This window comes from Lutjanus erythropterus, chromosome 19 (genome assembly GCF_056507025.1).
Source record: "Lutjanus erythropterus isolate fLutEry1 chromosome 19, fLutEry1.hap2, whole genome shotgun sequence".
Lineage (NCBI taxonomy): Eukaryota > Metazoa > Chordata > Actinopteri > Lutjaniformes > Lutjanidae > Lutjanus > Lutjanus erythropterus.
In genome coordinates, this window is record NC_139335.1 from 23,818,803 (window position 1) to 23,836,286 (window position 17,484).

General features: G+C 38.7%; 1 protein-coding gene across 2 annotated transcripts in view; it reads right to left on the reverse strand.

The window, feature by feature from the left end:
• arhgdig (Rho GDP dissociation inhibitor (GDI) gamma) overlaps positions 1–17,484 on the reverse strand; it is a 39,519-nt gene that overhangs the window by 3,197 nt on the left and 18,838 nt on the right. For both annotated transcript variants that reach the window (XM_084744641.1, XM_084744640.1), the window contains exons 2-4: positions 11,992–12,165; positions 10,728–10,811; positions 2,558–2,634 (exon numbers count right to left, since the gene is read on the reverse strand). In XM_084744641.1, the coding sequence (XP_084600767.1) occupies positions 2,558–2,634; positions 10,728–10,811; positions 11,992–12,160 (330 nt within the window). In that variant the 5' untranslated portion in view covers positions 12,161–12,165. The remainder of the gene's footprint in view (positions 1–2,557; positions 2,635–10,727; positions 10,812–11,991; positions 12,166–17,484) is intronic.

Consider the following 17,484-nt stretch of genomic DNA (forward strand, 5'->3'; position numbering starts at 1 on the left):
ATAAACATTCCTGACGTCACAACAATATGAAAATGCACACACAAGCAGTAACCTTTTCATCAGTTTTTAGTGTCTGTGTTGTGAAATGTCCTCTAAGAACTTTGTAGTTTGTAGAACTTATATTTAGTTTCAGAATACTTCACAACTGTACTGGAGTGTTTTTGATTTTTGTGCATGTTTTTAATTTTCTGACAAACACTGCGAAATGCAAACTGTTACTAATTTAGCTGCGTTCAATGATGGCAGTGAAGCTGTTTGTCCACCAGGTGTCCTCACAGCAGAGCGGAGCGAGACAACTGAGCTGTTTGGTCATTCTCTGCACATCTCCCTTTCCCTTCAGGGCCAAATCCCTGGGGTACTACAGCCTCTAGTCTGCACACACACACACACACACACACACACACACACACACACACACACACACGCACACACACACACACACACACACACACACACGCACACACACACACATACACACACACACTGACCTCTTTTCTTTCTATAGCCAGACGGACTTTTCAATTCAACAAAAACCTCTGTAATCAACGACCACTTAGCCTATACATCTGTATTTTTTAATTTATGCCAAATAATGTTCTCACTCTCTCGTGTTTTGTGTCTGTTTTTCAATTTTTATGAAATCCTCTTTTGTTTCAGTAACATTCACCCTTTTCTTAGTGTCATTCCTGAGAACAGCTCATCCCAAAACACCCCTAAACCAAGACTAACTTCAACTAACAACTTTGAAAAAGTATTTCATAGTGACTAATATTGCAACTGCTATATATGATTAGCAAAATTAGAGAGAATGATAATTTTTATGTCATTATTCCATTTTCACTGAAAAACATTAAAATATATTTATTTGTATTTTTTGTGGTGAAAGATGCTTTTTTTTAAAGTCTGTAGCATATGTGCAGGCCACAATGTCTCTGCAGCACCACATTATTTAATTTAACATGGTATTTTAACACATATTTTCCTTGAACAAATATTGCACCTCAAGTGCAAATACTGCACTTGAAAATTGCAGCAGGCCATTTTGCATATTCGATTAAATTTCAATTAATTGTTAAGCCCTAAACCTACCATTACAAAACAGCCAGTAGTGATGTAGTTTGCATTCCTGCGTCGATATTGTTCTTTGTTGGTGCATTTTTCTTATTAATGTGGCTAGCAGGGCAAATATAGAAGTAATTAATAATTCTTAATGTTGTTGTTATTGTTGTTCGATAAACATCCTCTCTGGTTATACATCTTCAGTCATAGATATCTGCTCTGCATTTCCTTGCAACATTTTTTTCCTTTTCCCCAGTGTGTTTTTATTTATAGTGCACACAGAGGGCATGAGCTTGGGAAATAGCTGCTGTGTTTACATCGAGTGGTTTATTTGTAACAGAGGACAGAGAAGAGGACGGAGATGTGAGAAAGTAGGGGCGGGGGGATGAGTAAAGGCAGGGCAAGGAGAGAAAAAGAAGAGAACAAAGAGATCAGGCGAGGGAAAGACAGAATGAGGTGATTATGAGGAAGATAGAAGGGGAAAATTAGTCATTTGAATCGCAGCTATCACTAAGGTCTTCTTTTTGCATTCATAACAGAAAATAGCATTTGTGTTTCTACTTTTATGGAAAACTGAGAGGGGTTTGACAAAATGAGGGGGTGTAACTTTCTCAATAAAAAAAACAAAACAAACTAGCCTGTAGAGACTGAGGACTAGTAACCAAAAATTTAGAGAAAAAGGTGCAGAGCTGTAGACATAGGCTATGATTGTGAAATATTAAAACATTATGTGTACTACACTTTTTTTTACAGTTAGGGAATGTAAGTGTCACTTTAGGCAACGAGTGGGTGTTTTTATCTGAAAAAAACTTGAAAAGAAAGCAGATGGGGTCGGCCATTAAATTTCTTTGATTTTAGCCGTGCGAGTAATGTGGCTCTGTTGATGGTGATGTCACTCTGTGGCACTTCATCGATGTGCCTATCCACCTCCAGGATGGATTTAAGATTCATTATTTATTTATTTATTTATTGGACAAAAGCTCTTTTGAGAGTAAAGGTTGCAGATCGCTGACCTAGGGGGTTTGTAGCATCTGGTCACGAGGTAAAACATTTTTAAAGAAGGACGTGGGAATAACATTTTGACCCTAAAACATATGTTTGATTGTTTGGATTTGAATACATAAGAATCACTTTGACTTATTTTTTTTTAGAAATCTAAATATCTAATCAATTGTCAGACTTGAGACACACATTTACTGACAAAGTTGCTTCTCCAGCATGAATTTTTACTGGCACTATCAAATAAAACAGCACTGAACCAAGTCATTAAATATGATAATGGCCTGTTTGATACTGTGGTTTGATTGTACGGTACATGATAGCTTACTCAGCAGTCTCTCTCTCCTTCTATCTCTTTATCGCTTACAGTAAATATCTGATCATCTGTTTCTTCTTTCCATACACACACACACACACACACACACACACACACACACACACACACACACACACACACAGTAATCCATCCATGTTGTAATGTACAGTAAATTGATCTTACCTTGAAGTCTATCTTTAGTCTGAATGTCGCTCCTTCCTTTAAGACGAGTGTATTCTCCTTCAGAGCTTGCAGGTCTCCTGCACAAACAACAATAATAACCCTTCACTCACTGGTCAACACATATGACATCATCGGCTAAAGTATCTCAAAATGACTCACTGTGTGATCACACTGCTGCTGGTTTACACCCTTGTATTTGAAAAATGGCCTTTTACAGTGTTTAGCAGTTAATAATTATTTCTCTCCCAAAACTTTATTTATTGAATTTTCAAATGAATGCCAGATAGAAGTGGCGTGTTTAGGTTAAACCTTTAATGAATATAAAACAGAACACATAAGAGAAAAAAGAATGTGAAGTGCCAAAACAAGCAAAACAAAATACATTGACAAATAAGGGTTTTTGTCGCCAATGCTGAATAAAAAGTTCCACAATCATTCAGAAAATCTGACTTGAAATACAGAATATAGCATGAAAGTTGGAAATTTACATTAGCATGTTTGCTTAGTGTTGTACAGTATGATATATGGGATCTCATTGGGGTTCAGATTATTTCAGGTACTTATTGATAGTCAGTGTAACTACAGTCGATGCGCGCCCCAGTTTCAAGAAGCAGCAAGGTTCAACAAGACAGAAGCTAAGCAATGACCTGCTGTGGACAGGGTCAGCAACAAAAGGTATTTTAGCCACTTTAAAAATGGTCCACCTAAAAAAAATCAACAGCAGTTTTTATTTTCGATGCTTATTACAGGAAACTGTTGTTATACAAGCCATATATTACTTTCTCCAAATCAACCAAAGGCAAAATCAGTCATTTGATTTTACCTCACAGAATACGGGAGGTGCTGGTCTGCCGCTGCCTTGGTCTGTGTTATTGTGTGACTTAAGTGATCAGAACAATCCTTTTTAAAACCCTGAAGTCACACAATCACTCAAACAAACCAACAGATTGAGGCAGTGATAAACCAGAAACTCTGCCAGGTTAAATGACTGATTTTGCCAAGAGTTTGGTGAGAACACGATATTTGACTTTTATAGCAGCGGTTTCCTGTTTGAGAAGTCTGTCTGATGACAAAGTGGTAAAAATACAGCTTACACTAACACTGATATATGTATTTTTTTTGTTGGACTTTTTTTTAAAGTGGTTAAAATACCTTTTGTTGCTGACACTGTCCACAGCTGATCATTGCCTGGCTTCCAAGCTGGTGCCCTTCACTGTTTTCTTATTGTTAACATTATAACATTATTATAATATATCATAATATTAATATAGTATTATAATGCAGAATCATTGAAATTTAAGATTATTCTCTTATTTTCTTATTGTCCTGCAGTAAAGGGGTGTTGTTGGTGGTAAAGTTGAAAATAAAAAAGAGTGAGAGAGATCCACACCTTGTAGAAGTAAGTATGATTACTTCAAAAATTAATTATATGCCATTATTAAATCAACTTGATATTTTAAAGGCACAACAATTGCGCTGTCAGTGAATATTAGGTTAGAAAAAACAACATGACCTCTGGTATAAACCATGCCTACGTCTGGTTTTCTATCCTAATACAGAGACAGATAATTTAGCATTTTGTTGTTGCATGACTACAAATGACAAATGTCTCATGTGTTATGTATTTTGTTATGTAATAAGTCTCTGTGCACCAGTTAAAGTCATACTTAAAGGTGCATTCATGCCCCAGTGCAGCTCTGACATTCTGGTTATTTAGGTAAAACTAAAATAGCTTCTTTGTACAATGAAATTGTCTTTTGTGCTGTGGGGTTGACTGGGTTCATACTGAGGGGTGGAAAAGCATCCTGGACCATTGTAAAAGCTCATCGCAATCAGAAATGCATCCACTGCCTAATCACTTTATATCTCAATTTAAAGCCGACCATCAGTCCTGAGTGCTTCCTAATGGACAGAAAGAGACAGAGGAAGGAGGAGAGGAGAGGAGATGAGGGAGAGATAGAGGAACGGGGTGAATAAAAACAGACAGCGGTGATGTGTGGAAGAAGACAGACGGGCAAAGAAAAGAAATGACCTACAGATAACACCCACACACACAACAGTGCAGGAGAGCACTGTACAGCATTTGATTCCCACCGGTGTCACCCATATTAAAAATATATGCACTTGTGGCACATTTAGGCACTTTAAGTAAAAGCCTCCAAGAAATGGCATGACGCTCTTCTCGAGGAAAATCTCCTAACTCTGCTTATGTTGACTGTGACTGTTTTCACTTTGATTAAGAACTGACACGTCCTCCTGGGGGTTGGGAGCGTTATACCACCACATGAAACACTTTAAACTGCCCATTAGATAAAATAAAAAATGTATGCCATCCAGCTAATAAAGCTGTTCCTCAGCAGCTGACATTTTTCACTGCTCCAGCTCCGTCTCAGGCTCATTTCATTCAGTCTCCTCTCCGATCTCCTCCCTATGATTCGTCTCCTCTCTCTCGTCTCAGGAGACGAAGAGAGAAAGAGAGATGCTGGCCTCCACTGGGAATGTCTGACTGTGAAAATAGGTCAGTGTGGAGAGCTGCTGTCTACCTGTTCTCCTCTCTATCTCTCTCTCTCCTCCACACGCACACACACACATGCAAGTATGCCCAGTTACACCATTTTAATTAACTTCATGACCTTTCTATAATACATGCCTTAAAAGTGACAAATGTTTGGTTTTATTTCTATTTTTGCTATGCATAATACATATTTTTCATTTCCTTCAGTGTAGTTAATTATGTAATTGCTGTCATTTTTCTTTCAGCACAACGCATGTTATATAGTGTGCACTACTTTTCACAATGCATTGTGAGTCCTCTATATAATAATAGTAATATAATAATTTTCACTCTATAGTGGACTAGTGAGTAGTGATTGATTTTGGACAACCTATGATACTTTTTAACAGTTTTGCTGCCTAGCAACCAATGCAACATTGTGTTAACTTTTTCGCTGGCTTGCAAACAATATAACATTTTCTATTTTTTACATTTTAGCTAATTAGCAAACAATGTAACATTTAACTCTTTAGCTAGCAAACAATATAATTTTTTGTTGTTTCTGGTACTTTTAAGCAACTTTTTAGCCAAAAGTGAACCGTTTCTTGCCCCCTTTTGGGCAACGGTCACACAGATGTGAATGCGGGTGGCCATCCCTTACAGAGGCAAAGACAGACAAACCTCTTTGCTATTGGGCTGTGACTCCGCCCACTCAAAGTGGGAAGAAAGGATTCAAATTCATGCATGTGTGACTATGCCTTCATACTTACAAGAAAGGTCCCGATTTATTATTACTCTTATTACTCTTATTAATACAATGTTAATTTTAAGTCCAGATTAACTACTTTTAAACCTAGCTCTGCTAAACTGATAAGAACTAATTCTACATTAAATGAACCTTCATTGGTGCGACTCAGTCTAAGGACCATTCTGTGTGAAGAATGATGAAACTTTACAACAAATATGATTTTGAATGCAGAAGTATCATTTGTAATAGCTTTGGCATTTTTGCATCCTGATATTGCTACTTAATTAAGTCAATGATTTAAATACAGCTCCATATATCAAACATGGCAGTCAGATGATAAGTCTGATTAAGAACCTTCACTGCTACAGTTAATTAAATTTGGTAAAATTAGTTAATAAAGATTGTCGGATGACAAATGAGCAATAGATTTATGGGAGCCAACCTTCATTAAGTTCAGATATGAAAGGGAGATTAGAAGTTGTCCTGTAGTCCAAACATTCATTGTCTTCCTCCTCTGCATTTTGCACATGGAAGGTTTCACCCTGTGCTGCAATAGCAGGAGTGACAGAGGCAATTCAGACTAGCATCCAGTTTTTTTCACTCCCTGCTGTGTTGCAAAGATTCCTCCAATTATTATATGAATTTCACAAACAAAACCTCCTTTGAGCAGCAGACAGCACACAATAAAAGTGGGGTAAAGATTAGCGGCTGCTTGCTTGGCGTGAGGCTGTGTGTGTCTCAGTAAATGTGTAGCAGCATGCATGCTCAGCAAAACCACCCTGAACCCTAGGAACATGAAAGTTTAACAAAGCCAGTGCTTACATTTAGGGCACCAATGCGCTGAAAACTCATAGTCGAGGATATTGCTTGGTGTAGCAGGGTCTGGCAGCAGGCCACACACACAGCACGGTGTGTTGACACACCATATATCATAGACCAAAGGGTTTCGTTAAGCTTTATAACATGGAAATATGGATGTGTAGTGTATTATCAACTGAGACAGAGAATAAAAAAATCAAATGTGACTCAAGAATAAGATAAAGAAGAGGTTTAGACACCTGGCACTGTTACAGTGAAAATACTGCAGATAGGAGTGATTCACAACACATGTAAAATGGTACAATCCCCTTAAAATGTGATGTACAATTTAAGCCCAACCATGTCACAGTGTTGTGCTTACAGTATATGTTTTGTCATTGAGCAATGAATCCTTATCACTGGAGGTAGAATTTAAGGAGGGTCAATTGTTGTATCTGACACTTAATTTCATTCCTGACGCCCTACATCCTCCTGGGTCCTAAAAGGGCTGATATCATGTAATCTGAAACCGGCATTACAATAAAAAATTAGACAATCAGTTATGGAAGGTCTTAAATGATTTAAGTAAAAAAACAGGTGCAAAAGCTTCAGTGAATATGGAAAACCAGATTTTATCAATTGTCCTGTAATGGACCACAAATCAAATGCTCCGAGCTCACCTGTCAGTTGTTGTCTGTGTTGACAGAAACTCACAGGTTCAATGTACTCAGAGAGTTCACACCTTCCGAGTGCACGAGGGAGCAGTTGTGAACTGAGAAGTTAAGGTTACGACACACACCTGAACAACTGGGCAGAAGTTAAAGGTCTCTGGTGGGATAACCAGTCAAGCGTGAAGTAAGCGTCTCCTTTCTCTTCTGTTACACTTTCACAGCTGCAGAGCACAATGTATCTCACCCTACGTTTTGCCACCCATCCTTCTCTCTCTCTCTCTAACATGAACACACACACACATACAGACACACACATGCAGAGTGGTAAATGGCCGTCATCACTTAGAGCACCATGCTACATTGGTAACAGCCTATAGTGTATAATGAGGTCTCTAATGCATTCAGCCACCGATGGAAAGTCCATTTCACATCCAGTCTGGTGCCGGCTCGGCTGTCTGACTGCAACATGATACACCAGCAGGGCCGATTATTACACTGCTGCTTACTCTGTAGATTAAGGATTAAAGATGCTTCTCTTTCACACAGCAGTTCAGCAGTTTCTCTTTTTCTCTTTAGCTCTGCGACACAAACGTGCGCATTCATCCAAATTAAACCTAATCTTCATTTGAACAGCTTCCAGGGAATATGTGAAACAGACTAGTTTTTCTATTTTTCCAGCAACTGAATGGATGTAAGATTTTCCAGGTACATTAGAAAAACAACAACGCAGATACAGTGCTTCAGATACAGTGTAATCAAGTCTTTCTAAGAGATTTAACTGGAATGATGGAATGATTTTTGTCTGCCTGTTGGGACAAAGAGTAGGAGCTGATGCTGGGATGTGAGAGGTCAAATATTACAGAGGGGAAACTCTTAAAACCTTTAATCCTCAACATCTAATCATCACAAGCCCATTTCATGAATTACATTCCCAGTTAATGGTATGCAGTTAATGGTACGAATATTGGTTTCATACTAGAGTTTTGGACATAGCAACTGATAAATCTCACATACTGTTGTAGCATGTAAAATGGCATGGTGGTGTTTAATTTTGGACACAAGTGGCTGTGCCTTACTAATGCTAATAAAAACGCAAGACCAATGTCAACCAAAAAAGCTCCGTTATCAAAAGAAACTTATCCAGCAAGCGAATTAATCACCCATCGACAAAGTTGCCTGGATGCAGGCGTGCTAACGTTGCTGCTGGGAACTTGCCTTTCAGACTATAAAATATGGTGCACTCTTCAGCTTTTAGATGTAGTGTGCTTTGAGGTTGGTTAAATGTGTTTCCCCAGCCAGATTTGCATCTCAGATTACAAATATTGCAATAGCTGTTGTCTGGGTTGTATTTTGACAAGTTTAGCCATGCTTGCGACCGTTTTTGCCTGACTCACTGAGTGAACGGGGTAACATCGCTCTCTGTTTTTGACACTGATTGATTTAACATGAATTGGTACTCAGCAAGACTGACGTAATTTGGCCGGTACCCTTTAAAATACCAAGTTCAGTACCTAACCCTACCTATGACAAACAGCTTCTTCCTTGTCTTGTGAAATTGTGTTTTTTAAATTGAGAAATATCGTATCTGTAATTTGTGACACGATTCAAACAGGATCAAAAACTAATTTGTATATTGCCATCAAGTGCCGTTCATATTTTTTATAGATTAAGGTACCATGATGAACACTGGAAGGAAAGGGGCTTCGCCTCTCTAAAAGGTCCTGCCTGCCTGGTGAACACACATTTTTTTCACGCCTGCAGTTTGTAATGCATGATCCCTGTTAAAGATTTTAAGTGTCGAGCGCCACCTAAAACTCTGAATGATATCATTATAACATTATCAGGGTCATTATAGGCTGATTAGTACTCCGCCTGAAGAGTAACCTCAATTTCATGCTTGTAATTGGTAGGCTTGTGTATTGAACTTTGATACCATTATGGCACTGACCAAATCCCTTAAATACTACTGAGTATCAAAAAATGCCTTGACATTTGATACCAAATTACAATACCTTACGACCTTACTGTGTGTGTAAAAAGGAGATAAAAAATGTAAAGATTTGTACCTTAATGTGTAAAGGAATTTTCATGTTGTTAAAGGCAGACTCAGTAAGATTTGTCTAAGCTCTTTGCACCAGAAAAATAGTTTATAGTTGAGTCTCATTCACAAGAATGAGGGTTGGTTGGTAAAGCATCCTGAACACAGCAAAATAATGAGAAAATAAGGAAATAGAGGCAGAGGGTAGGGTCTCTGCAGATATAGACACCACAACACACTTCTAGTGGGTCATAAGTGATGATTGAAAGGGAATATGTTTATATGAGTTCATACATTGTATAGAAAACTATTTTAAAAAAGTATCCTTCAAAAACTGATATTGAAGTTAAGGCATTGCCATTGTTACCGGTATCAAAAAGTTTGTAACAATACCCAGCTGTAATAACTGGTGGAGTGCCACTTTAAACTCCACGCTCCTAGTTTCTAAAACAATCTATCTGTTAAAAAAAAAAATCGTAGTGTCCAAATCCAGCCTGAGATTACTCAATTGAGTTTCCATCCACCTTTCTGTTCCTCCATCATCTGTGATCGAGATCAGCTCTGAAAGCATTAGATCCGCCTGCTGTGGAGGAACAGTGTGCTCTACCCATTTCGTGCAATTCAGCAGACCTTCCATTACACTCTGAAACATGCACATTAAAGGCTGCCAGATACTTTCTCTCTCTGTCTCCGTGTTCGAATCAGAGGACACTGCATAGCACAAAGTCAGTATCGCCTAGCAACCGGGTGACCTTTCCTATTAGCAGTCAGTGATTGTATCTTTTTCTGTGTGAATGTATGTGTGTGTAATTGTGTGTGTGAGAGGCAGGGATATCCTCAGATTTAAAAATCAGAGAAAAAGTCCTGCATGCAGTGAAACAAACACACACATACACAAACAGTCACAGCAACTGTTATCCTGTTTATCAGACACACCCTGACACACAAGTCAATGATAGGTGAACCTACACACACACACACAGATCGATCCTTTCCTCAACTTTGTCCCTGTAGGGAGTGACATAATCTCTTTGCAGTCACCTGATTACCATGCACCGCTGACACACACACACACACTCACACACACACATACATAAACTTACAGCCACCTCACTCCCCTGCATGTCGCTGTCGCCTGCACCCAGCGGAAGACGTCAATACTGCCCACTAAGCAAACATTTAGCTGTCTCTCCTCTCTCAAGCATGGACACACCCACTGCAGTCTTTCTGCACATAAAATGCAGCATGGTGGGGTGACATGCCTTGCTCCAGGGCATATCAGAAATTTCTGTCACCATATTGGAAGCAATGCTACATCAGATCCGCAACTAGCCTGGTTTTAGATAGGAAAGTGATGCTGGAGAGAGATGAATAAATGATAAAGGATAAACAAAGGAGTGAAAGAGTGAAAGGAAGCGTACCTGTCAGGTCCATGGTTATTGGTCCAGGAGTCTCGTCACAAAGCAGGCTCATTCTGATCACCTGGACATTAGGCACAGAGGGGTCTGGAGAGGAAAAACAGTGTGGTTATTACAGTACTTATTCTAAAGATGCACACAAATGTACATGCACAAATGCACGTTACTCACTAATTCAGTGCACCAAAATTATACCCCTAAATTGAAGGACTTTCTATATATTGTATATCTTTACCAATTTCCAATGCAAAACAGCATCTTTTGATTTGTTTCAGTTTTTGATTTTTCAGTAGTAGGCTTCAGTCAATTCATATAACTTTAAAAAATAAAATAGAGAGACAGAGATGAAAAGTATGAGGTATGTGGATGTGGAGAAATATTTCATAATTAATTATATGTTCATATCAAACCATTTTAATGCTTTGTAGGTATAACTTCCAGTACTTCCAATATAAACCACACCCACTTCTATCTGAATACAGATACAGAGACATAGTTTTGTTGACTGACCATATGCAGACACAAATAGTGACGTCTCTGTGCACCTCAATCCATAATTTATATATTTGTTTGTTTTAAGACAGTTCATTCTCCGAGGACCTTGAATGTCATTTAATTCCATGGAGTTGCTGAGTTACTGCAGTCGCGACCAAAAAGGTGGAATGACAAATAGCACTTCAATGTCATTCACAGAGCCTCGTGGCTAAAGAGTATTCAAAGCTCACGATACTAATGCTATAATTATTTAACAAGCAGTAGCTTTAACTTATATCTGTTGAAATAATCACAGTCTATAAATATTTCAGTAACTGTGGAGGAAAGCAACTGTCCAGACCTTGTGTAGTGGGCTGATATCAGGGTCCAGCACGGACAGATTAAAAGATAAATGGCCTCTGTTGACAATAAAGTCCTCTTTGCATTCACTTCCTCTCATTACAACCTTTCCCACTTTATTCAATGCTACTAAGACATAGAGGAGGTGGTGTTGAGTTACAGCAGGAGGGCAATCGTAGCTATTCTACAGATATCAGCTGTCATGGCCAGGCTGCTGGATTAAAGATGCTGAGGCAAGCAGGTCTGTTCCAGTGTGTGTGTGTGTGTGTTTGTGTGTGTTTGATCACAAGTTGATGACTGCCAGGAACTATGCACCAAGTCATTATATTGAGTGAATGGTATTATTAAAGCTGCAGTAACAGTGGGTACCAGGGTGAATCACTAGTTCCTCTGTCACCTCAGATAAACAACATACACACACACAGACACACACCTGTCGTAATTGGTAGTCTTCCCAGCAGAGTCTGCTTGTACTTGACCAGACTCTCGTCATCTTTGTCCAGGTCCTGAATCTCCTTCAAAGACTTTTGGACCGGAGGTTTGTAGTTTAGGTTTCTCTCATCCTCTTCCTCCTCAATGGGCAAATCCTTCTTGTCAGCCATCAGACCTTCCAAAGAAAAAGAGAGAAGACCACTGAAGGTATACTTTTACATTTTACACTATTTGCAGGTGGTTTTCCAGAACCTTTATTGTCTGACGTTCCCCCACACTCCCACCTGTCATGTTCCAAATTTGTTCATTTGGATTGAATTTGCATTAAAACTGTTAATAATATAAATGTGTATATGTTAACAATAATTGTTTCATACAATGGAACTTTTCATGTCACTTTGATCATATTTGCATTTGTATTGTATTCTATCACTTGGAGTAGAAGAGGCTGGATGATTTAGCTAGTTATGGGAAATATAAGCTATGAGATGGCTTTTTATAGGAATAATATGTTGAAGGAACTCTGTCCATATATTATACTTTGTAATGCTGGTATTAATTTTCTTAAATAACTGTTATCTCAGTTAGATAAGGTGATACGTTTCTAAAGGCCTACTATAAAACTAAAACTAGAATAATAAAATGTGTCTTGTCTCTGACAGTAACATGGAAAATGCAAAGACGGAAAAGGCAAATAACATTTGGACCAGACCTCATCTGCAGTAAATATTTCTGTTATATTTCAGTGACTGAAAACTCAACCAGCACAGGCAAGATCGCTTTACTGTCAGGGATGAGATGTATATTACTCTATGTAGGGCAGCTCCAGCCATCCGGGGTTTGATTTCATCAGGGATTTTGATTCAATATTGAGTTCTACAGACATTCAGTAATGTGTTCTGCAAGCTGAAATCTCATTTTAGCATCTTCACCTCATCCGCACCTCCAGACAGTGAATACTTGCAGACTGGAATAGTTACAATAGCTGGAGGGATTTTGGTCAGACAAAGCCACAGCTGACAGAAGTCACAAAAATACAGCAGTTTGACTGACAAAACAAGCATTTCTGCAAAACTCTTATCACAATAAAGGTGAGACTTTTACACCAAAAATATAATAAACACTTTAGGGTGCCATTCCAGTGAGGAAAATATAGTACAGAGCCCTCTAGAGTGCCTTTTCACTTCGCAAAACATGTTAAAGTGCTCTCTACAATGTCTTCTGAATAGACAAAACATGACACAGTGCCATCTTAAGTACCCTTCCAGTGGAAAAAACGTGACAAAGTGCCCTCTAGAGTTCCCTCTGAGTGGACAAAACGTTATAAAGTGCATCACAACTTTCACATAGCGGTGACCCACTGCATACAGCTGGTGCCCTTCATCCCTGCCCCTCAGACAACCTGACTTTGTGACTGCAAGTCTGGAGTTTCAAGTCCTCACGTTCATGCTTTGTGCTTGGAAACTCGCTGCATTGCTCACACAAGTCCTTTTTTCAAAAGTAGCATTGGTGGTTGTGGAATAAACAGATAAATTACGTACAGTGTCTCTCCATCATTAAGGGGAGTGGCACATATATGTTCTCTCATCAGCCTACAGGACAAAACCCACCCACACACAGACAGACATTCCCTACAATAAAACACTACATGAGTGCTGCCACAAATGCACGATGCATACCTCTAGACTTCAATTATCTGGAGAACAGGATGCAGACATGAACTGTGCTGTGGATGTCTATTTACTGTGCTGTAACAGGTTTGTGTAATAGCCTCTGGTTCTGTTTTTACTGTTCATAATGAGACAGCTCAGTGTACATCAGCTCAGGGCTGTGTGTAGAGGTAATTGGATGACACAAAGAGTACACACACATGCACACACACACGCACACACACACACACACTTTAGTCACAAACATGCCAACCAAACACATATAAATGCACAGTCACACAGTGTGGCAGATTATGTAAACATTAATGGAAATCAAATGTGTTAAACAGGGACATAATAACCTAATACAAGTGTCAGCACACACACACACACACACACACACACACACACACGCACACATGCACTCGTCTGTGTTCGTAGCAGCACCCCACCCAGTCAGGGCCAAACACGGCTGCCTTCGCCCATCACCATGGCAACCCTTTCAACTCCCCTTGCAGTGACATCACCTTTGCTGTGGATCTGTTTTATGTGACTGAATATACACAGTGGAGCATTTACTTTAACTCGCAGCAAGAGAGATCCGTGGCATATCAGTTTTAATACACACATACACAGCACAGACGCACATTTACATAAATCTATATTTAACAGGATGTATTTGTGGATGTTTATAACCTCCTGATTGTAGTTTTTCTTAAATCAATATTCAGTCAAAGTGCATTTCTATTCTTTCAATAATGCTTTAGCTACAATAAACTTTCCTCAATTTTAAGAAAAGGCTAATCTACCATAACTTAACACAGTATGTGGTAAATTGTTAGCATGGAGCTCTTCAGCTAATGAGCTTCAACACATGGACGATTTTGGCATCTACAGTATGTAATCATCACTTTAAGTGATAATGTTTAATTGATTTTTACAGGTTTGTGACAGATTTGTCAACAGGAGGAGACCTGGGATGGAAGAGTAGGGTAACACTTTTTGTTTTAGCATCAGTGGTTGTCCCTGCTAGATGACTCAAGGTTTTATACGTGATAACCATATTTGTCTCCTTCAGAAAAACTCACTTGGACGTCTACTACACAGTCACAGATTGGGTGAATTAATGTCTAATGTAAAGCATTTTTTTGTTACAACCTCCCCCACTACTGAGGTGAGCTGAGGATAGATGAAACAGTGAGAGGTAATTTGCTAATATAAGATCCATGCTATCCAATCTATGAAAGAACTTAAAGAGTAAGTAGGGTTTTTTTAAAAAGTGATCAATTTTAAGTGACAAAAACACTTAATGTGTGTGTGTGGACTATTACTGAGCGTGCATGTGACACATAAGGGTTCAGTCACTGTCACAGTTGAGGTAAATGTAGATGTCTGCCCCTGGGGCGCTGCTTTGTGGGCCCAGAACCAACAGCGTTCACACTTCACCCACACTGTCACACTTGCCTTGAGTTTGCAAAGTGTTCAGTTCACACAACGCAGAAATTCTCATCACTTTAATGAACTGTTACAACTATCCCCACCCCAGGCAGAGATTACATGGCTAACTGTTTTAGCATGCGGGCTTGATGGTAGCATGAATTCAAAGCATCAAATTAAATCACAATCAAAACTTCTCCTTTAGGCTATGTAAGTCAAAGTACTGTATCTTCAATACAATACAAAAAATAACCTTGAAAAAAGTGCTGCTTATAAAATCCACAGTGTTGCTCACAGATACATACTAATTCTCCTATGAGCTCAAAAAGGAAATGGAAGTGTAAGATATTGATGACAACACTTTTCAAATTGGTCAAACTGACAGTGTTGCAACTACACCAGTCTTATAACACTTCCTGGTCTCCCCCGTAGCAGGACAGTTGCTGGAAAAAACTTTTTGATAAGACATTACATTACATTACATAAGGCTATACTATAGTTTTAAGACGAGATCTTCCCTCTATGAAAAATGGTACAAACACACGTTTATCCTTAATTTACAAATTAACAATGACTAGGACTAGGATTATGATTAGGCAGGTTAGTTTCTCCACCACAAACTTACTTATTAAGTATATCAAGATTAATTACAATGATCTTATTACATGTGTTTCCTTTTTGTGATGGTTAAAAAAAATCAGGTGTTAAGCAGATGAACAGAAGTTTCACATTTTTGAGAGAGACATTCAAACTATTACAAACATAAATATTCTATTGATATCCTTGATTCTGATATTTGATATTCACAACATGAATCTGCATATTTTATACATAGCAGGTGCCTGTTGTTTTAGGATCTAAGAGAAACGTGAGAAAGTATGGCACCACAACAGAAAACACAAAGATCAAAAACACCAGGTGGCTCAATGAAAGAGTTCGATCCCATCACACTTAAAGACAGTCTCTAAGCAAAAACACCTTGTTTGAAATATCAGCACAAAGATCTAATGCTGATTTATCCGTCTCCCTTCTACACACACATTAAACTCTACACATCTTACACACCCTACATGTCAGATATGATACATGACTTCATAAATGATTCACCCCACTGTATTTACATATCAAACTCTGCAGCCCGCCCCCACACAAGTGTGCATGCGTACACAAGTACACACACTGCAGCGTAAAATGTGCTTCTGAGCTGCTAAAAACAAGTTTCTTCTCTGACATCTGAGAGCTCCTCTTTGATCTGCGGGCTGCTGACCTGTCACAGTAACCATATCAATTAACATTTATTTTTTGAAAAGGCAGGGTTTGGTCCACAGAGATACCGTCTCTTCTACAACTGAGTATTTTCATATGGATTTCTTTTAAAGTTGTACTATGTGGTAGTAAAAACCTGTCAACCTCAGATATCAGATTTGTTTTAAAATCAGCTGTCTGTACCAATGAATTTGATCTAAAGACTGATTTTTATGCTGCTTTTGAAGACAAAATATACAAATTTTTTGCAACTTGAGAAGCCAGATTCCTTGCATGCACGTTAAAAAATGAGCACTGCAGCCCAAATCATGGCTAGGAGGCATAGGTGGTATTACAGATATGTTGAAATCTTATTTAATATCTGACCTATTGTTGCAGCAAGTTGTTTCCCCTGCCTTGTCCTCCTCAGACTCGAGGAAGCTCAGGCAGGCTGCAGGAACGCTGCAGGAGAGCAAGACAAGCTCAACCTTGCAATTTGACAATAATAACTGACAGCAGGTCCTACACTGTAAGTTTATCAGCTGTTTATGACTGTCAGTTTTCTGTCAATGTAAAGTTCAGCCTGTTATCCTGAAAACAAAAGTGCACTGCTCTGAAAATACACACTCTGGAGTTGGAGTTCAGTCACTGCCAGACTCCATTAACATATTGCTCAGTTTAACTGTTACAAACATCTACTCCTTTTAAAAGATTATTAATGATTTCTCACAACTCATGAACAGACACTTATTTGGTGAACATTCAGCAGAAATCTGAACTCTAATTAATATTCAAACTGGAAGGGAAATTTCAAAGGACACCATGTAGCTTTCTAATCAGAGAAGTATTTCCACTTAGCATGTTTCCTTAATCTCTGATGACATACTATGATCATTTTATGAGTTCTTGGGGACGTTTTTCAAAAATCTGTGAAAATTCTCAGTTACAAAAGGAAGAAAAGTAACTCATTTCATTGCCCAAACATTAAAAGCAGCAGAATTAAGCCTAAACATGCGGCCCTAAATCCCTCCATATTGTGTGAATCTGGTGTTAGAAACAAGCTAACACTTGCAAAAAGCCAGCAGTGTGTGAGGCATGTGTGTCAGTTCTTGTACATGTGTGTCAGTTCTTGTACATGTGTGGACGTGTGTGTGTGTGTGTGT